This window comes from Ursus maritimus, unplaced genomic scaffold (assembly GCF_017311325.1).
Source record: "Ursus maritimus isolate PB19 unplaced genomic scaffold, ASM1731132v1 scaffold_29, whole genome shotgun sequence".
Classification (NCBI taxonomy): Eukaryota; Metazoa; Chordata; class Mammalia; order Carnivora; family Ursidae; genus Ursus; species Ursus maritimus.
The window spans coordinates 6,537,108-6,558,924 of NW_024425452.1; the positions used below are offsets into that span (position 1 = coordinate 6,537,108).

The 21,817-nt window shown below is 34.8% G+C and overlaps 1 protein-coding gene across 1 annotated transcript in view; it reads left to right on the plus strand.

Moving 5' to 3' along the window:
- LOC103664137 (CD2 associated protein) overlaps window positions 1–21,817 on the plus strand; it is a 123,817-nt gene that overhangs the window by 63,696 nt on the left and 38,304 nt on the right. Inside the window, exons 6-9 of the mRNA XM_040643566.1 lie at window positions 16,079–16,266; window positions 18,646–18,724; window positions 19,122–19,216; window positions 20,280–20,384. Coding sequence (XP_040499500.1) covers window positions 16,079–16,266; window positions 18,646–18,724; window positions 19,122–19,216; window positions 20,280–20,384 — 467 coding nt within the window. The remainder of the gene's footprint in view (window positions 1–16,078; window positions 16,267–18,645; window positions 18,725–19,121; window positions 19,217–20,279; window positions 20,385–21,817) is intronic.

Sequence of the window (21,817 nt, forward strand, 5' to 3'; positions counted from 1 at the left end):
GTCTGTGTGCTTTCTTTTTGGTGATGTTCAATTTGATCACTTAGCTAAAGCTGTGCTGCCAGTGTAAGTGTACTGCTGTTTTCTTTATAATTGTTAAGTGTCTTGTGGGGAGATGCTTTGAGACTGTAAAATTGACATTCATCTCTAAAGAACTTTTCTTTCTGCTCAGTTTATTTGTCAATGTGGACTCAACAGTAGGTTCTATTTAATTCACTAGGTATTAATCTGTTACTGTTATTTATTTTGATACCACCAGATTTGGCCAGTGAAAGCTCCTTCAAATTAATTTCTGTGATTTTTTAAAAATCAACTTTATTGGAAATGTAATTTATAAATAATAAACTGCCTATTTAATATATACAGTATGAGTTTGACAGATGTATACGTCCATGAAAACCACTGCCACAGTAAATGTACAAAACATTTGCTTCATCCCCAAAATATTCCTTGTTCCATGAAGCAGTCCATTTCTTTTTCTGCCTCTGGTTTCAGGTGATCATAGGTCTGCTTTTTTTTCATTATGGATCAGTTTGCATTGCTATGTCTTCTGAACAGGTCTTCATCATTGTTTGAGCACTTTGTTATTTTCTTGTACAATTGTTTCAGGTCCATGTTGAACTCTCCCTGCTTCCTCCTAAAATTAGCTACTTGTCCAGACAAAGTTGGTTTCTTTTAGAGAAGTATAGTGGTTAAACACTGAGATCTGAGTACAAGCGTGCTCATTGATCCTGGGGTGATATTCCTTCTGGGCACTCTTAGTAGATAAAATGAGGGAATGCTTACACATGTACACACATGCCCACATACACACGCACTCCTTTATCTCTTTACCATCATCCATCTCTCTATCTACCTACCTACCTGCCTGCCTACCTATTTCTACTGGTACATTTAATTGTAGTTTAATACCACAGGGTACATTCTAGTCTGCAATAATTTCATCTTTAAGCCCGTTAGTCATAGAGATGAATGAAATAAATAATTGAGTTTACTTTACTTTTAAGGGAATTTTCAGGAAAGAGTTTTAGGAATCCATTTTAGTAATAATAGGTAATAGAATGAAGGTATAAATCAGTCTGGTGAATAGTTTTAACTTTAATCTTGTTTTTAGAATAAAATAAATGACCTTAAGAAGAGTAGAGGCCAGATTAATCAGGGAATATTTCTTAAGCCTTCTATGTGCTAAGTGCTAGATCGGTTTTGTGAGGGCACAGAATCCCGTCTGCAGTCCAGAAGCTTAAGGTCCAGGTCTCTGAGGGATAAGACAAGTACAAACTTAAATTAGTACATATCAGTCTGGATTAAAATGGTCTGAGTACAAGAGGTGCTGGTGGGAGACAGCTCTAAACAGAATATATTGTTTGTCACTTAAAATTACTTTGCACATTTTCATCTTTTCAGAAATGTTCTAGGAAACATTAGAAATGCAATCTGCAGCTCTGTAACTATCTTAGAAGATGTTATTTTCTAAACTCCTTTTCCTTCTAATTGTTCTCCTTGTTTTCCTCTATATAAGTTTTATTTTAAATTGTTAATTGTTATAAAAAACACATTATATAGAATTTATATCTTGACCGTTTTTTTTTAGAATAATTCAGTAGTGTCATGTATATTCACACTGCCGTGCAATAGATCTCCAGAACTTTTTCGTTTCACAAAATCAGAACTTCATGCCCATTAAATAACTCCTCATTCCTTGCCTCTTGAACCACCATTCCACTTTCTGTTTCTATAAATTTGACTACTTTAGATACTTTATATAAATGGAATCATACAATATTTTCTTTTTGAGACTGGCTTATTTCACTTAGCATAATGTTTTTAAAGTTTGTCTATGTTACAGCATGTGACAGTTCTCTCAGATTGAATAATATTCTGTTATATGTATGTACTGCATTTTGTGTAGCCATTTACCAATTCCTGGATGTTTGAGTTGTTTCCGGAACCCTCTTGGCAGTTGTGAGTAAAAGACGGGCTGTTAAAACATGGGTATACAGATATTTGAGACCTTGTTTTCCATTTGGATATATATACCCAGAAGTGGGATTGCTGAATTATATGCTAGTTCTATTTTTAATTTCTTGAGGAAATGCCGTATTATTTTTCATAGTGTTTGCACTACTTTACACTTCCACCAACAGTGTAAAGGGTTCTCCACATCCTCACCAAACACTCTTGTTTTCTGTTCTTTTTTTTTTTTTTTTTTTTTATATTTGCTGTCCTAATGGGTATGAGATGATACCTCATTGTGATTTTGATTTGCATTTCTCTGATGAGTAGTGATCTTGAGCATCTTTTCATGTGCTCATTGCCCATTTGTGTATCCTCTTGTGAGGAGTATCTGTTCAAGTCCTTTGTTTTTCAAACAGGTTATTGTGTTTTTTTTTCCTTTTGTAGTTGAGTTGTAGTAATTCTTTATATATTATAGATATTAATCTCCTATCAGATATATGATGTGCAGGTATTTTCTCCCATTCTGTTAATTGTTTCCTTTGATGTAGAAAAGTTTTTCATATAGGTAGTCTCAGTTGTCTAATTTTTCTTTTGTTGCTTGTTCTTTTAGTATCGTATTTCAGAAATCATTGCCAAATCCAATGCTAATGAAACTCTCTCCCTATGTTTTCTTCTAGGAATTGTATAATTTTTGGTTTTATGTCTAGGTCATTAATTGATTTTTAGTAAATTTTTGTGTATGGTTTAAGACAAGGGTCCAACCTCATTGTTTTACATGTGGATATCCAGTTTTCCTAGCAACATTTGTTAAGGATGTTGCCAGAAAGAGAACTGGTTCCAAGCTCAGGTTTGGTTGTTTGCTGCTAGAATAATCAATACTCGAAGGAAAAGTGATGGTGGGAAAGGAAAAGTTGCTTTTCAGGAAGCTGGCAACCTGGTAAGATGGTAGACCATCTTCACTGTCCAGGTGAAGGTTAAAACCAGAGTTGTAAATGGGAATAAGGGAGGGTGGTTACCTGCAGGACAAGCAGGCTCCCAGGTGTTGTAACCATATGTTGACATGACCTAGAACAGACCTGCTGCCTCAGTGGCAGCTGTTTTCGAATGTAGTCAGGCCTTATCTTCTGGGAAAGTCTGGGCCTTTAGTCCTCAAGGTCAGTGATGTGCAAATTTCAAAGAAAGTAAGTTCTGCAGATCAAGGGATTTAGGTCAGCAAGCAAGGAGTGCATAAACTTGAAGCAAGGTTAATAATTACCCTTGAGACCCATGGTGATGCTGTTACAGAAAGACAGTCCTTTCCCCACTGAGCGGCCATAACACTCTTGTTGAAGTTCATTTGACCAGTCTATGCAGACTTTTATCATGGCACCTATGGCTATTATACGTGTTTCTGTTTTTCCTCTCCAGTAGACTGTCAGCGTGTTTATAGACAGAGACTGTTATTTTTCTTTGTTTACCGCTTACTATAGGGATCCAAAAAATGAATAGCTTATGATCTGTTTAATTTTTATTCCAGAGTATTAGATGTGCCTTTTTATAGGGCCAACACTTTGGGGAGGGATAGTGTAATGGGGAAGTCCGGGGGCGCCTGGGTGGCACAGCAGTTAAGCGTCTGCCTTCGGCTCAGGGCGTGATCCCGGCGTTATGGGATCGAGCCCCACATCAGGCTCCTCCGCTATGAGCCTGCTTCTTCCTCTCCCACTCCCCCTGCTTGTGTTCCCTCTCTCGCTGGCTGTCTGTATCTCTGTCAAATAAATAAAATCTTTAAAAAAAAAAAGAATAGGCTCCAGTGAAAACAACGAAAATCATGGTGGCTTAAAACAAAGACATAGTCATTTAGGGACTTAGACTGATAGAGTCTCCTTTTTAACACATGGCTTAAACACAGAGGCAGGGAAAAAGGAACATGGCTTTTAAAACTTCTCCAAATTTGCACATATTACTTCCACTAATATTATATTGGACCGTTATGGCTATGCCTGAGTGAAACAGAGTAGGGATATGTAACTTTCCTACAAGGTGGGGCACGAAATGTGAATATTAATACAATCTACCCCATATACAACCATGGATCCTCTTTTAAAAATCCCTTATTTAAAGCTCATTGGCCTTTCAGAGGAGCTTAAGTGTATTCTTAGCTCTGTACATGTGCTAAAAACTAATGAAAAGAACACTAACTTCATGTATTTAGTATGAATGGTGATGGTCTTCTGGAAGGTGCAAATTTTCCTTTTTTAATTTGCCTCCCATTTCTAAGTGCTCTTCCACTGTATATTTTTTTCTCCTTAACTTTGCAGTGAACCCTTTAAGGTTCTAAATTTCTCTAAGGCTCTACCTTAAACTACGTGAATTAAAGAAATAAATAATGAATCCTTTAAAAGCTTGTCTTCTTTTTGGTCAGCTTCTGTCTTGTGTCCTTTTTTTAATCAGTACCTTATAAAGCATGCTCTCATTTTTCAGATTATATATATAGAGAGAGAAAGAGAGAACTTGGCGTAGTACCTGGCAAGTTTTGAAGCATAATCGATATTAGTTCTTTCTTATCAGCTATTTTATTTTAACTTCTTTATCCCATTCTTTCCTTTAATTTTCCTTTTTAAAAAAATGTGGAGTTAACCATTTTGAATAGTGACATGATAAAGTTTTAAGCAGAATAAGTTTTAATACTGGGAGTTATAGTGGGGTGGGGTTGGGACATTGAAATCATTCTTTCAATGCAGATGCTGATTACATTGAAATACAGAAAATCATTTAGATAGGAAGATATATGAGTCATAAAAACATACTGTTTTTTGTTATACTTATTTGAGAATACTTGGTATTCTAAAGTCAGAATTTATGTCATAAAGATGTGTAAAAACCATTGAGAACAAACAAGTACTGAAAACATCTGGCTTAAATTTAGTGGTACAGTTATTACTTAGCAGACTGTCCCCTGAATTACTTCTTTTTTTTTTTTTTTAAGATTTTATTTATTTATTCAACAGAGATAGAGACAGCCAGCGAGAGAGGGAACACAAGCAGGGGGAGTGGGAGAGGAAGAAGCAGGCTCATAGCGGAAGAGCCTGATGTGGGGCTCGATCCCAGAACGCCGGGATCACGCCCTGAGCCGAAGGCAGACGCTTAACCGCTGTGCCACCCAGGCGCCCCCCCTGAATTACTTCTGATGCATATTGTTGTTCGTATGTTTCATAGGTATTGGATATTCTGATATTTATTTTTAACACTTGGAGCGCCTGGGTGGTTTAGTTGCTTAAGCGTCTGACTCTTGATTTCAGCTCAGGTCATGATCTCAGAGTTGTGAGATTGAGCCCTGCCTGGGGCCTCTGTGCTGGGTGTGAAGTCTGCTTAAGACTCCCTCTCCCTCTGCCCCTACCCCCCCTCAAAAATTGTTATGATTAAAGCTTATGGTGAAATGATGTTTATGATGACATGTAAACTCAGCTCTTAAAATATGTACAAAATTTTTTTTTTAAAGATTTTATTTATTTGCCAGAGAGAGAGAGAGCACAGGCAGGGGGAGTGGCAGGCAGAGGGAGAAGAAGGCTACCTGCTGAGCAGGGAGCCTGATGCGGGACTCAATCTCAGGACCCTGGGATCATGACCTGAGCTGAAGGCAGACGCTTAACCGACTGAGCCACCTAGGTGCCCCCAAATTTTAAGTCTATATGGGACCACTAGCAAAAGAAATACAATTTAAATTTTATCATATTTTATATTTTTACATTTTATATTTGTAAATTTTTATTTTAAATTTTTATAATTATAAATACTTTGGGTACTTTCTTGCACTGTTCAGCCTTATTTGAATTTTTAGTAACTTCGTAAAAGTGTGTCTGTTAAAAATGTACTTCCTTGCTTGCTTAACCCCTTTAAAATAACACTGCATTCTAAATGTGGAACTTTGTGATTATGGGGTGGGAAGTCAGTGGTTGAAGTACACTATAATTCCCCTCCCCTTTTTTTTTAAACTCTGACTTTTAGGCAGAAAGTTTTTGCATATTGATTTGAATGCCGGGAAGTGGGTGCTTTATAAGAACTTTAGAACTCTTGTGATAAAAGAATATAGATCTTTAAGCTTTGATTTAAGAGTTCCATCTTATGCATTATTATTTACAGAATTGTAAATTCTGTAATCTACTGTTGCTATGCCCTAACGAAGTGTAACATACTCTGTCTGTAATTGGTATTTTTACAGTCTTTTTAGTCTGTTTTACTAGTTTAGATAAATATCTTCTAATATTCAATTTCAGGAAAAGCTTTGCTTCTGTAAGGAAGCGTTATGTTTCCATTTTTATAATGAACTGACTCCTTTTTCATTTTGTCATATATGTAACGCTTTTTGGTTACAGTGTCCTTTATCTTTTACATTCCACTTTATTTGCTAAGTAGGAACTGCTTTCAGTTCCCCCCATATTCTATAAAGCCAGTGACTTTAGCTTTTGGTATTTTCCTCCCCTGTAAAAGTCTTCTCCCCACCTTAAGCCTATAAAAATCTCCATTTAGATGTCTAATAGGCGTCTCAAACTTAAGATAGTCAAAATTGATCATCTGTCCTTTTCTCTGCACGTAGATTTGCTCTATACAGTCTTCCTCATCTGAATTAATGGCAACTCCATTCTTCTTTTATTTAAATCAAAGAATTGGATTCATCTTTAACTCTTCTTTTTAATCTCACATTCTACATTTGATTCATTAACAGATTTTGTCACCTACTAAATAAATGTACAGAACTATTTTCTGGGTGCCTGGGTGTCTCAGTTGGTTAAGTGTCTGCCATCTGCTTAGGTCATTACCCCAGAGTCCTGGGAATCGAGTCCTGCATCAGGGTCCCTGCTCAGCAGGGAATCTGCTTCTCCCTCTGCCCCTCACCCTGCTCATGATCTCTCTCTCTCACTCTCAAATAAATAAAATCTTAAAAATAAAAAAAGAACTATTTTCTTTTACTGCCTCTACTGCTCCTCCCCTGGTGTAAGTTATCTTTTGCTGTACAGTTGCAGTGAGCTGTTAATTTGCCATTACCTGCCTCCTGAATGTTAATGTGCTCACACTCTAGTAGGTACCTATTTTACTTAGAGTAAAAGTCAGAGTCTTTTAAAATTGACTACAAAGCCCTCTGGCCTGGTACTCCCAATGCCTTCCCCCACCTTTCTGACTTTGTCTCTTACTTAACTCTCCCCTTCGTTCATGTTAGTCTCCTTATAGTTTCTTAAAGATGTCAGAAACATTCCTGTCTCACAGCCTTTGCAGAACCTTTGGAGTTAGATGAGATCACCCAGAGAGACTGTCTAGAGTGAAGAAAAGAGCTCCAGACCAAGTCCTATATAGCAACATTTATGGTGTGGGCTTAGATAGAATTACTAAAAAGAAAACCCAAGAGGGCACAGAGAGAGAGCCAGGAGAAAACCTATGAGTGTGTGGTAGTCAAGGGAAGAGAGTTTTTCAGGGAAGACATAGGCAGTAATGTCTGATGCTCCTTGTGAAGTTAGATAGTAGGGTAAGAGAGAAAATGTAATCCTGAATTAAGGGATGGAGAGATCATTAATGGCCTGGGTAAGTAAGAGCAGTAAAGAAAGGTGATTGGGACAGAAGCTGAGTTGATTGTGGGGGGAGGCAGTGGAGAAAGGAAGTATAAAGCAGCGCAGCCATTGAAAACAACATATATTCAAGAATGTTTTTGTTCTTAAGAAGGAAAAGTCTTGGTCATTTTTAAATGGTAATGGCAGAGAACAAGTAGAGAGGCAGAAGTTGAAGATGCAAATTTGGAAGAATGGGATTTATCACCAGAACAGGTTTTACCCAGAAGGTAGAGGGAATGAGATTCATATTGTAGGTATCACGTAGGTCTCAGTTGATTGGCAATACATCAGAGTTAGTGCCGGGAAGCTGAGGGAGAGATGTCTGACTTCTGATTTTTTTCTATAAAAGAGGAGAGATGCTAAGAATGAGAGGTCATAGCTTTGAGGAGATTAAAAGGTTCTCAATAGTTAAATGTTTAGAGCTTTGCATCCCTCTGGGCTTTACTGGGCTACTAGAGGAATTCATGGCATAAAATGTTCAAGAACTCTGATAGATTGTTCTTCAGAAGTTCTTGTTTCTTCTGGGTAGAAATAGTCATTCTCTTGGGAGAAGTCAGCAGTGTTCTAATTTGATTATTCAAGCTCTGAAAAAGAAGATAGTGCTTATTGGTAGTGGGGCACAGGATCTTGTGGACTCGTGGTGTACATGGTTGTGCCAAAGGAGGTGGATTGAACTTTGGTGGTCTGCCGCTTGGTCTGCAGGACTTAAGGTGGTGCACCCTTACTTTGGTGTCTGTAGTCCCATATTAGCATTCACCTTGAACAACCTGAAGTAAATAGCTTTGTAAAGGAAAATTGTTGTGGGGCTTTGATGCTTTTACTGGTAATACATTATGAGTCTTTATAAATTGGGTTATAGCCAGATGCTGTTTCTAAAGATTCTGCTTAGGAACTAAGGACTACAGATTTTAACTACTTAAAACACATGCAACATTTTCTTAGGAAATGTAGGATTATTTTTTAAAATCTTTGAGTGATGGTAAAAGATAGTCTTTGGAGTAAAAAGGGGGAATTTGTGCCAGCAAATTTAGATTCTAAGTCCTACTTCGTTTACATGTTTTACTTTAACATATTCTATATTAGTTCCCCATTTAGTTCAATCGTGAACTTGGGTTGCTTCTATTAAATACTTTGTATTTTCATCAAGTTTCTACTTTGTATTACTTTTCTTTAGCACTCAGTGTAGCTGACATAGATTCTTGCTTTTTTATTTTTGTTTTTTTTCCCAACAATTGTACTTTGGGACTTTTGGTTCTTTTAAGTCATTTTATACAGAGGTACAAGACATTAAGTGGCTTTTGCTATAGAGATTTAATGGAAAAGGGAGAAAGAATTTTAGGCCTGATAAGACTTGCTTGTTATGTTTTTTGACTGACAGTGGCACACATAAAATGTAGATGTAATTTTTCTATAAGCTTAGAAATTCAAGGACAATCTGACAGATAAAGTAGGCATAAAAATATTAGGAATAACATATAGTAAGGTTTCTTTTTTGTCTGATTATAAAACGTCCTGTTTGACCTCTTTCCCCATATACCTCTCTTCCTTTCTCTCTCCTCCCCCTTCTCTACCTATTCTTCCTTGTAGTGGTTAAGACATTTTCCCTTTTATTTTTTGGTTCTTCTATGTGATCATGCTCTCTCTTACTTGAATGGTGCTCAGCAATACATCTTTAAACTCTTGAAAAATAATAGGCACTGAACCAGACACTGTTAAGCACTTTACAGGAATCAGTTCCATCCTCATTGCAATCCTATGAAGAATCCTGTTTTATAGGTGAAGAAACTGGGCACATACAGTGGAAATGGTGATATGAATTAAGATTTGACTCTAGAGTTGATGTGCTTTATTACTACACTGTGCTGCCTTCCAGCTGTTGATTCAGTATCATTATTAGGGGCACCTGGGTGGTTCAGTCAGTTGAGCATCTGTCTTCGGCTCAGGTCATGATCCTGGAGTCCTGGGATGGAGCCTGCATCAGGCTCCCTGCTCCTCTCACCCTCTTCCTCTCCCTCTGCTGCTTCCTCTGTTTGTTCTCTCTCTTGTGCTCTCTCTTTGTGAAATAAATAAAATCTTAAAAAAAAAAAGTCATTGTAGTAGTTTTGACAGTTTTCAATGAGCTGAAAGTAATCAATCTATCATTAGTATTTAGATATTTTTAATATCTAGGCATTTATTTTAATGATATGTTTTAATGACTCCAGTAAAGTTTACAGTCACTAAATCTAAAAGAAAATTTTCATTTTATGGCCATAATTCTAAAAATTGAGACTTGTACCTTAAAATAATTTGATGAAGTTACCTTTATTAATTTGTGGGTTATTAATATCATAGATTGTTTCACTTTAAAAAGCCTTTCAGGGGGTGCCTGGGTGGCTCAGTTGTTAAGTGTAAAATGAGCACTAACAGTATTAAGACTGCAGAAAACTTGGGATAATTTTAAATAGTCTAACATGTAGACAGAAAAAGAATAGAGAAAAGGTGGTCAGGAAAAATATTTGAAGAAAGAATGTTAAAATGTGTCCAGATTTGATGCAAACTATAAATTTACAAATTCAAAAAAGGATAAACACACATAGACAAACACACAACACACATACACGCACACACACAGGGCTTGCAACGGCACATCATAATTAAGTGCTGAAAATAAACAGTAAAGTGGAAAATCTTAGGAGTTAGAGGAAGAAGTTACTTCAAGTAGAGAAGAATTAAGATAAAAACCACAGATAATCATCAGAAACTATGGCAGAAGACGATGGAATGATACCTTTGAAGTGCTGAAAGCAGAAAAGTGGTCAACCCAGAATTCTATTTTTGTGAAAATATTCTCCAGAATAAAGGTGAGATAAAAGTTTTCAAACAATAATAGAGAATTCATTGCTAGCAGACCTGCTGTCCTCTAAAGAATTAAAGTTCTCTAGGAAAAAAGCAAAATGATACTAGGTAGACCATTGTATTTATATAAGTGGAATGAAGAGTGACAGAAATATAGGTAATACGTGGATAAGTATAAAACACTTTTCCATTTTAAATTTCTTTAAAAGATAATTGACTTTAAAATAATGTATTATGGGGAACATAGTTTATGTAGAAGTAAACAAATGCCGACAGCTGTAAACACAGATGAAATGGAGATGCACCCATTGTAAGGCCGTTACACGTGAAGCAGTATAATCTTATTTGAATGTAGATTTTGGCAAGTTGAAGATTAATATTATAAGGCTAGAGCATCCCCTAAGAAAATAAAACAGTGAGGAATTGCTAGTAAGTTAATAATAAAATGAAATGCTGAAGAAATACTTTTAAAAGAGAGACCTCAAACACAAAAATCAACTCAAAATGCATTCAAGTCTTGAACAAATACCCGAAACCATAAAACTCCTACAAGAAAACCTAGGTAGTAAGTTCCTTGATATCAGTCTTGGAGATGATTTTTTGGACCTGACCCCGGAAGCAAAGGCAACAAAAGCAAAAATGAACAAGTGAGACTACATCAAACTAAAAAGCTTCTTCACAGAAAGGAACGTATCAACAGAATGAAAAGGCAGCCTATGGAATGGGAGAAAATATTTGCAAATCATATATCTTATCGGGGGTTAATATCCATAATATATAAAGAACTCATCCAACTCAAAAAACATGATTAACAAATGGGCAGAGGATCTGAATAGGCATTTTTTCAAAGATGCGGTACAGGTGGTTGATATATACATGACAAGCTTCTCAACATCCTAATATTCAGAGAAATACAGACCAAAGCCATAATGAGCTGTCACCTCACACCTGTCAGGATGGCTGTCTCAAAAAGACAAGTGTTTGTGAGGGTGTGTAGAAAAGGGAACCCCCCCTGTACTCTTGGTAGGAATGTAAATCGGTACAGCCACTAATGAAGACAGTATGGAGGTTCCTCAAAAAATCAGAACTACTTAGTGATCCAGAAATTCCACTTTGGGTCATTTACCTAAGGAAGAGAAATACACTAACTTGAAAAGGCATCTACACCGTTGTGTTCATGGCTCATTGTTTACATAATGGATAGAAAATGTGTTTTATAAATGCACAATGGAATATTTTTTAGCCATAGAACAGAAGAAAAACCTTGCCATTTGCATCAACATGGATGGACCTTGAGGACGTTATTATAAGTGAAATAAGTCAGACAGTGAAAGACAAATACTATATGACCTCACTTAGATGTGGAATCTAAAAACAAACAAAACTGATCTTAAAGATACAGAGAAGACATTGGTGGTTGCCAGAAGCAAAGGGTATAAGATGGGTGGAATGGATTAAGGTGGTCAGAAGGCACAAACTTCCAGTTATAAATAAGTTCTGGGGATGCATAGTAACTGTAGTTAATAAAACAGTGTTGTGTATTTGAAAAGTCATAGGAGAGTAGATCTTAAAAATTCTCATCGTAAAATTTGTAGTTGTGTGATGATAGATGTTATTTAGACTTATTGTGGTGGTCATTTCACAATATATATATACACATAGGAATCATTTGTACACCTGAAACTAATATAATGTTATATGTTATATCTCAATTAAAAAAAAAAAGGGAGAGACAGCAGAGCCCACTGTCTTTATGTGCACGTACTGAGGAAAGGCCATGTGAAGACATAGTGAGAAGGCAGCCATCTGTAAGCCATGAAGAGAGATCTCACCACAACCCCACATGCTGGCACTCTGATCTTGGGCTTCTAGCCTCCAGAACTGAAAAAATAAATGTCTCTTGTTAAAGCCAAAGAAAAAAAAAAAAAAGAGAAAAAGGAACAAAGGTCAACTGGGGAACTAGAAAACAAATAGCAGGATCATGAATTTAAACCACATCAGTGATTACATTAAAATTAAATGGTCTAGGGGTACCTGGGTGGCTCAGTCATTAAGTCTGAGCTCAGCTCAGGTCTTGAGCTCAAGAGTTGAAGCCCCACGCTGGGCATGGAGCCTACTTAAAAAAAAAAAGTTAAAAACAATAAATGGTCTAAAAACTCTAATTGAAAGGCCAGTTGACTGGATAATATACTGCCTACCAGAAACTTGCTCAAAATATTGAGATAAAGGTTTAAAAAAAAAAAGGGTATTCTGTGCAAAGCATAAGCTATCTAGAATGATTACATTAATAATAATACATTAATATACGAAGGAAAAAATAGGAATAAAAAGGAACATTTTATAATGATGGACTCAATTCATAAAAATTACATAACAGTTGTAAATATGTATAACCTAATACAAGAACTATGAAGTACATAAGACAAACCGCCAGAACTGAAAGAAACAGGCAAATCCATGTATAGATTTGAACATTCTTCTCTCACTAATTGATAGAACCAGTGGCCAAAAAAATTAGTAAGGATATAGAAGAGTCAGATGATCAAATAAGTAGATCTGGTTGATGTTTTGAAACCGTTAACCCAACAACAGTATAATACACATACTTTTGAAGAGTACGTGGAATATTTACCAGTAGACCCTTAATGTTTGGGCATCAAACAAGTATCAGAAATTTAAAAGATTTGAAGTCCTATACAGTAGGTTTTGTGACCCCAGGGGAAATATTTCAGTAATAGATACTTGGGAAATTCTCAGTTACTTGGAAATTAAGCAATATTTATAAATAACCTGTGGATCAAAGAAGAAATTGTAAGGGAAATTAAACTCGTTTTTCAAATAAAAAAAAAAAGGAAACAACAATAAAAATTTGTGGAATGCTGGTAAAACGGCACCTATAAAGAACTGTGTTGCTTTCAATGCTAATACTAGAAAAAGAAAAACAGTAGTCAATAATGATGTTTTTATCTGAAATCAGTAAAAGAAGAGCAAAGTAAACCTGAAATAATTAGAAGTCAGGAAATAAGAGCAAAAACTATGAAATAAAGAACAAACCAACTTTCAAGAAAATCAAGAAGTTCAACGGTTGAGTTTTTCAAAAAGGTATAAATTGTTAAAGCTCTAATGGTTGCTCAAAGAAAAAAGGAAAAAATTTTACTGATAATCAGACATTAGATGCACACATTCCTTGAACGGTTCAGTATAACTTAACCAAAATAGAAATAGAACTAGTGGTCTGAGCCTATGAAGAAATTTGAATTCATTATCAAAAGTGTTCACACAAAATACTGAATTCTACTAAGGATTTAATCTTCTACAAAGTGTTTCAGATTTCTTAGGTTTGTATGACTTTGATATAAAAATCAGATGAAGTCATGAAAAAATGAATTATAAACCATTATCTCATGAGCATAAACACAGAAATCAAAACAAAGCATTAGCACATCAAGCCTAGCAAAATATGTAAAGATTATACATTATGATTAATGGGATTTATCCCATTCATTCAGAAGTAAAATATGTATCCCATGCATTCAAAAGTTAATATACTATATTAAACAGTTTAAAAGATGGCCAGCTCAGATGCAGAAAGAGAATTTTATGTATTCAACACTTAATTTCAGTAAAAAAGCTCCATAATAGCAACAGTAGGGAACTTTATAAATTGGACGAAACTCACCTATGAAAAACCTGCAGCTAACATTCTTAATGCTAGATAAATAGTGATATATCTGTATAATGGAATACCAATCAGCAATGAAAAGAAATGAAGTAGGAATGCATGGAACAGCATAGATACAGTTTATGCGTTCTGCATAGCAAAAGAAGCAGACACAAGACTTAAGTGTTGTAGGATTAAATTTATTTGAAACTCTAAAAAGATACCTTTAGTGACAGAATGAAAATCAAGGTTTCTTGAAGCTTGAACTTAAGAAGGATTGATGAGGGTGGTATATGGGTGTCCATTTGGGGTGACAGAAGTATTCTGTATCTTGAGTGTTGTGGTTCCATGGTACATACATTTGTCAAAAGTTATTAGCATATCCATTTAAAATTGGTTCATTTTATTATATATAAACATTCTAATAAACTGATTTAAAATATATTAAAAAATATAAAATTTGTGGCTTAGACTAATATTGAAAAGTGGTTAGAATAGATCACTGTACTTGTTAGCATTGCATTTAAGTTAATAAAAGTTGTTTCTTTTAATTCTCGAATGTTTCAGATGTCTGAGTGGAGGCTTTGTTGTTTGAACCATTATTATTAATGATTTAATGATTATTGTTATTAATAATTTAAAATGGTTCTGGGATCATCTAGAATTTAGTTCAAATGTTGGCTTTGTTACTACATATATGGCTTTGAAAAAGTTTTTTTTTTGGGGGGGGGAAGTTCTTATCTCTTTACCCAGTTATTTTCAAAATGAAGAATAATAGTTCTTAATGTTAAGCCTATGAGTGATTATGCAAATTAGATAAAATTCATGTGCAGTGCATAGCAAGTGCCTCTCATAGATTAAGCCCCAAATAAATGTAACTCCCGTTTTTATTAATTACCTTGTTGTTATTCTTACTGTTAAACTTCAACACACTCCTTTAGTTCAGTGAACTGATACTATGTGTTTTTTCCTACCCCTCCACCCCATTCTGAAATGTGGAATTTTCTTGGATGATACACTCTAGAACTTTTTTCTTAGATTATAAGGCCTTTTGAGAATCTGATAAGAGATTTACTTCGTATACTCAGAAAAATAAGCTGAAAAAATACCCATACAGTTTTCCACGGGTTGTTCATAACCTCATTAAAGCCTATAAATAAGATCCTTTGCTGCCAAGCAAGATTGTAGAAACAACTTTCTTTCCTATAAAGAGGAATGAAAGGGCATAGGACATTCCTATAATGTCCTATGAGGACATTAGATAAATTTCCTATAAAATGTTAAAATTTCTTAAAAATGTTTCTAATTGTAATTTAAAAAATTTTTAGTTCAAATTTAGACTTAAGTTATTTCATTTATCTATGATATAAAATGATCTTAAACTTTTTTTTAAGATTTTATTTATTTATTTGACAGAGAGACAGCCAGCAAGAGAGGGAACCACAAGCAGGGGGAGTGGGAGAGGAAGAAGCAGGCTTCCAGCAGAGCAGGGAGCCCGGTGCGGGGCTCGAACCCAGGATCCTGGGATCATGCCCTGAGCCGAAGGCAGCTGCTTAACAACTGAGCCACCCAGGCACCCCTGATCTTAAACTTTTAAAAATGAAAACAGACTTTTTAAAATAAGAATTTGCTAATATTATTAGTTGCTGTATTTGGAAACTCCTCTACTTTGATCAGATTGAATCTTATATAACTTCTAGAAAATTATTTTTTTGTCTGTAATGTTTTGTTCTTACATTCTATCATGTTTGGCCAAGAGCTGTGAATTTTGACATGTTTTTTTTAAGGACCTTGTATAACATGACTTCTTGGATTTCTTAATTAGCATTTTACTAAGTATTCCTAAAATTGTTATCATTTTGAACAATATCCAAAAAAATCAGTTTAAGTGAATTTTACTTTTCTGGATATTTTAGTGCTCCGTCATTTAATTTTTTATTTTTATTTTACCTTTTTTAATTAGGAGGTATAGAATATAAAAAGTATGGAAGGGGAATACCAAGATCTTTGTGATTCTATATTCTTCAAAAACAAATTATTCTTTCAGAAACTGTTTTGACTGGGACTACCTCACCTTTACCATCTCCGGGGAATGGGAATGAAACTGCACCCGGGTCAGTTACACAGCCAAAGAAAATTCGAGGAATTGGATTTGGAGATATTTTTAAAGAAGGGTCTGTGAAACTCAGGACAAGAACATCTGGTAGTGAAATAGAAGAGAAGAAAACAGAAAAGGTAGTAATGATGAACTTAGATTAACTGTACTCATTCTCTCATTGAGTATTTTTTAAAATGTAAAAGTTAGTTTGCAACTCATATTTCCTTTTTTGGGATCACTAATAATTGGTTATGAGTGAGAAGACTGAGAAACTGCACTTTATAGTGATTACTTTAATGTTTATATTTGGTTCTTATAAAATGAGAATGTTTACTGGTAAATTTAACACCAGTTTTTCTTAGTGGAAACTTTTGAGTTTTTTGTTACCATAGGTAAAAATAGAAAAGGCGATTTTTTGGGTTTGTTTTGTCTTTTAAAAGCTAAAATTACATATTTTTTCTTTTAATTTGAAATAGGCCTAACATGGGTCATTTTAAAATGGATTCACAATGAGATACTAAGTTAATTAGGCTCTATTTAACTTTCCTCTGGATTGTCAGCAATGGTGAAATCTGCTAATCTCCCTCTCTAAATGTATGGAGAACTTTATTTTTCATTAGCATTTCACTGGCGTTGTGAAATGAATCAAAACAAATGTACTATAAATTATAACATCTAATAACAGATTTTATTTTAATTTTACTTTATTTTTTACTACTTGGTAAGATCCTTATTTATTTTTTCCTTCCAAATTAATAACAGATTTTAAAATAAACCTGTAAGGCTTTGTTTTGGGGGAAAATAGCTAGAATTTCTGGAACAGTAATTGCAAGTCTCTTGTTTCTGAGGTTCATACTTTAGAGATCCGGACTGCTTGTTTCAGATAGGAGGTTTTTCCATTGACTTTTAGGGCATTGTTTCATTTTAGTTTTCAGTTGTATGTCTGTATTTAACTCTTAAGAGTTTAAAGTATTTCAGTATTTGCTTGCCTAGTTCAGCTATATTTCACTTATAAGACTCTTGCTACATATACTTTCATGTAATAATGATTTGGATTCAGGAAAGAGAACTTGTACTTTCTACCTTACCCTCTCCTAGCTCTGAGACTGTCTGGCAGTAAAATTATGGGGCCTAATTGATTCTTGGTTTTAAAGGTAAAGATTGGAATTCTTGTGGTTTTTGGAATGGTGCTGTATAGCGATATAACAGCCAGGAATGTTGGAGAAGCAGTGTTTGCATTATGAGGGACATTAGATAATTGGGCTCCTTTGCTTATGCTTTATATCAAATAACTTTATTTAATTAATAATTACACTAGTACTCTTTCAAATGCCACTTAAAATGCTCACTACTTAGGAGTTGTTATTAGTGAGAGTAGTCTCCGGGTCACCCTATGTGATGGCCTTTTGAGCCTCATTTTGACCACTGATCCAGGAATTGATGAAGTAGAGAACACATTTGCTGTTTGTAGGTGACATCAGATTAGAAGAAATGATGGTTAGAATTGGGAGAAGTTAAAGTTAGTATCTTAAAAGATAAACAGAACACCCAGTGATAGGTAGTTGGTACATTTAGGTTTTGAACTAATGACTGCTAAGGTTCAAATGTCATGTTATTTCTGGGGAGAGAAGTCAAGGAAAACACTAGTATGAAGGACTTACTTTAGTCAATTACAAGGTAAAATTTTCTACTAGACTATAGTTATAGAGGTTGTAACATTAGCTAGGTATTTTCATTCAGGTAGCAGCAGTGAAGTATAAAGACTTTCTTCTGTATGTCATCGTAAGGAAGTTTAGTGCTGTTGTTTAAGAGCCACTTTCTGGAGTCAGACCTTCTAAGTTCAAATCTGGGCTCCACTATTAAACTACTGTTATTGTGGGCAGGTAACTTAACTGCTTCCTAATCTATGAAAGGAGCATGTAGTAGTGCTTACTTTATGCAGATTGTTTTGAGGATTAAGTTATAATGTATGTAAAATGTTTAGCTCAGGGATTGGTATTCAGTACATTTTCAGATGCTATTTTTTTTTAAAGATTTTATTCATTTATTTGTCAGAGAGAGAGCAAGCACAAGCAGGGGTACGACAGGCAGAGCAGGCAAAGGCAAGGCTCTCCGCTGAGCAGGGAGCCCAATGTGGGATCAATTCCAGGACCCTGGGATCCTGACCTGAACCGAAGGCAGATACTTAACCGACGGAGCCACCCAGGAGTCCCAGAAGCTATTATTTTTATTGATTTTAGAGGTTTAAAATTAAATCATAGTTCTGTATTATTGGTAGCAGAAAATGTGTATTATCCTCTCCTTATGAGGGGGGGGTTTAAAAATGTGAAGTTCTGAGCTATCATTTAGGTAGCTTTTGTCATCTTTATCTTTTTCGTTGCAGAGTTTTCAGTCACATTACTAACCTGGCTACAGGTGTCATTAGGGAGAGCTGGCTAATGCAGATGGAAATTTTGTTTAAGAATATTACCTTAATTCTCACCCAAAGTAGTTGATACCATCCTTTTCTGTTCCAGCCCTCGGTTATACAGTCAGTAGGATCCAAGGCGCAGAGCGTGGACATAGCAAAAACAGACATAGAAAGTAAAACTAAAGGTAAGTTTTCGAATAAAGTTTGCATATTGGGGATGAAGCATGCTCAAATACATTATTAGATTTTTTGCAGATGTTTGTTAACACTATACTACTTGGTCAGAGTATTAGACCCTATGAGATGTAAGTACTACAGGGTCAAAGATTTTAGTGTGCTTTGTTCACCCATGTATCCCCCTGCAGTTAGAATTGTGCCTAGAACATCATAGGCACTTAGTAACTATTTGAGGGCATGGATTAATGACATTGTTACTTAATTCAGTGTATAGTATTGGCCAAAATTATTAATTCATCTTTAATAGCTTCTAGTATACGTTTTTTTACACAAAGTAGAGACTTAATAAGTATTGTTGAAAGAATCAATTTATTTAAACTACATCATTTACATTCTTTATTTTAGCAAAGGAATGTTGTAGAACATTATTTGCCTATGAAGGTACTAATGAAGATGAGCTTTCTTTTAAAGAGGGGGAGATAATCTATTTGATAAGTAAGGTAAGATATTTCTTGGTTTTTCAGTGCATTATTTAATTTATTCATTCTTATATTCCTCCTACAATGTAAGCTTTAGAGGAGCTGGACCTTTGTCTTGTTTCTGTGTCCTGAGAACCTGGCACATAGTGCTCAGAAAGGTTTTTTTGAGCAAATTTTTATTGTCTATCTAATAATTGATTTATTGGGGATTATTTTTACCATCATGTGTGTTTTTTCTCTAACCTCAACTCCTCCAGGTTTCTGTTCTCACTTCCTAGTTCACCTCATTACATTTTCCCCCCATGTAATGTTTGTATATAAAAAGAAAAAGAAGATAAATAAGGAAACAATTTAAATTCCATCAGTATGTCAATGTTTATAAAACCATACAGTGGAAAGTGATGCAGCTATTTCAAAGAATGAAGTAATTTTATAACTTGGAATAAATTATGGCAAAAGAAAAAGAAAACCTAGGACTATGTGGGTTTGGGCAGAATCCCGTAACTATTTGTAATAGAAGAAAACTATAAATATTTTGGTTTTGTTATAACCATATAGAATAATTTCTGAAAAATTTCCCCTTGTTTTAAATTGATTTTGTTATCAGATGGTTTAGTGTATGTAATTTTTAGTACCCATACAGTTTTGGACTGATAACATCCAATTTCTCATGGAAGTGGGGGTATCTGGAAAGAATTGTAGAATATCTTGTTAATTTCTAAGGCAAATGAATAATGTGCTTGTTTTTTGGTATATAAAGTGTTAAGAATGTTAAGTAAGACACAGTTTAGAAAATCATATTCTCCCTCCACCCTCCTCTCCCACTTTCCTTCTTCCTTTCTCCTTGTAAACTGAATTTTAAAATTATTTGACTTATTAAAAAATAATGAAACCCAATTTTATAACTATTGCTGGAAGTAATGTGTGGGTAATATTTGCTTTTAAGAAGACCTTATGATCTCTTTAGCCCTTTTTTCTCCTTGTAAAAATAATGCAATTCAATATTTTCCCATTCTGTTGTAAACTTTTTTCGTATTTAAAGATAACCCCAATTATTTTAATTATTCCTCATTTTGCATTATAGGAGACTGGAGAAGCTGGCTGGTGGAAGGGTGAACTTAATGGTAAAGAAGGAGTATTTCCGGATAATTTTGCTATTCAGATAAATGAACTGGATAAAGACTTTCCAGTAAGCTTTTACTTTTCAATGATGAAAATAGTTTAATGAACCTTTTGCCAATATTTCTTTAAAAACAGGTTTTTTGCATTGTTACTGAATAACTTTATTGAGGCAGTTTCCAATTTATACACTGAGGTAAAATTGATTTGAACTGTAGTAAAACAAAATAATAGTTCTGTGTTTTATTTCTGGTCTTTCCCTGCTGACTATATTGAAAAGTAACTTTAGACTTGTTACTTTATTATAATTAAAAGAAAAATTCTCTCATAGTAGTTAGACAAATTAACACTATCCTGGAAGAAATTACACTTTAGTTTTTTGGAAAATCTTCTTTTAAGCTACTCTTGATCTTAGAGTATTACTCTGTCAGTGGATTTTTGGGAGGGTAAGAAGCAGTCTTTGCTTACTTACAGGACTTAAAGTGACGCTGAGTCATTCATCAGTGATATTTTGCTTTTCTGCAGTTTGATCCCTTCCCCCCCATAGAATGATCAACCTCATTGAGGATTGATTGATTGAAGTATAACTGACATATAATATCCTATTGGTTTTAGGTGTTATAGATATTTTTATACATTACAAAAGGTCCCTATCATAAGTCTAGTTATCATGTCACCAAAGTTATTATAATATTGTTGACTGTGTTCTCTATGCTGTACATTACAGCCCCATGACTTATTTATTTTATAACTGGAAGTTTGTACCTCTTACTCCCCTTCAACTTATTTCACCTGCTCCCTAACCCCTTCCCTCTTATGGTAACCATCAGTCTGTTTCCTGTATCTGTGAGTCTGTTTCTGCTTTGCTTGTTCCATTTGTTTTGTTTTTTAGATTTCACAATAAGTGAATCATATGGTATTGTCTTTATCTGTCTGACATATATCACTTAGCATATTATCTTCTAGGTTCATCTATGGATTTCATTCTTTTTATAGCTGTGTAATAATCCATTGTGTGTGTGTGTATATATCACATGTATATATATATATGTTGTCCTCCAGTAGTAAACAGTTTTACTTCTTCCTTTCCAATATGGATGCCTTTTATTTCTTTTTCTTGCCTAATTGCTGTGGCCAACACTTCCAATACTGTGTTGAAGGAAAGTGGTGAGAGTGGGCATCCTTGTCTTGTTCCTGATCCTAGAGGAGGGGCTTTTAGCTTTTTACCATTGAGTGTGATGTTAACTTTGGGCTTATCATGTATGGATTTTATTAAGTTGATGTACATTCTTTCTGTACCCACTTTGTTGAGAGTTTTTATAAATGGATGTTGGATTTTTAAATGGTCTTTCTGCATTTGTTGAGATGACCATAGGATTTTTATCCTTCATTTTGTTAAAATGGAGTATTATGTTGATTGATTTGAAGATGTTGAATCATTCTGAAATAAATCGTAAGTGACCATGATGTGTGATTCTTTTGATGTATTGTTCAGTTTGCTAA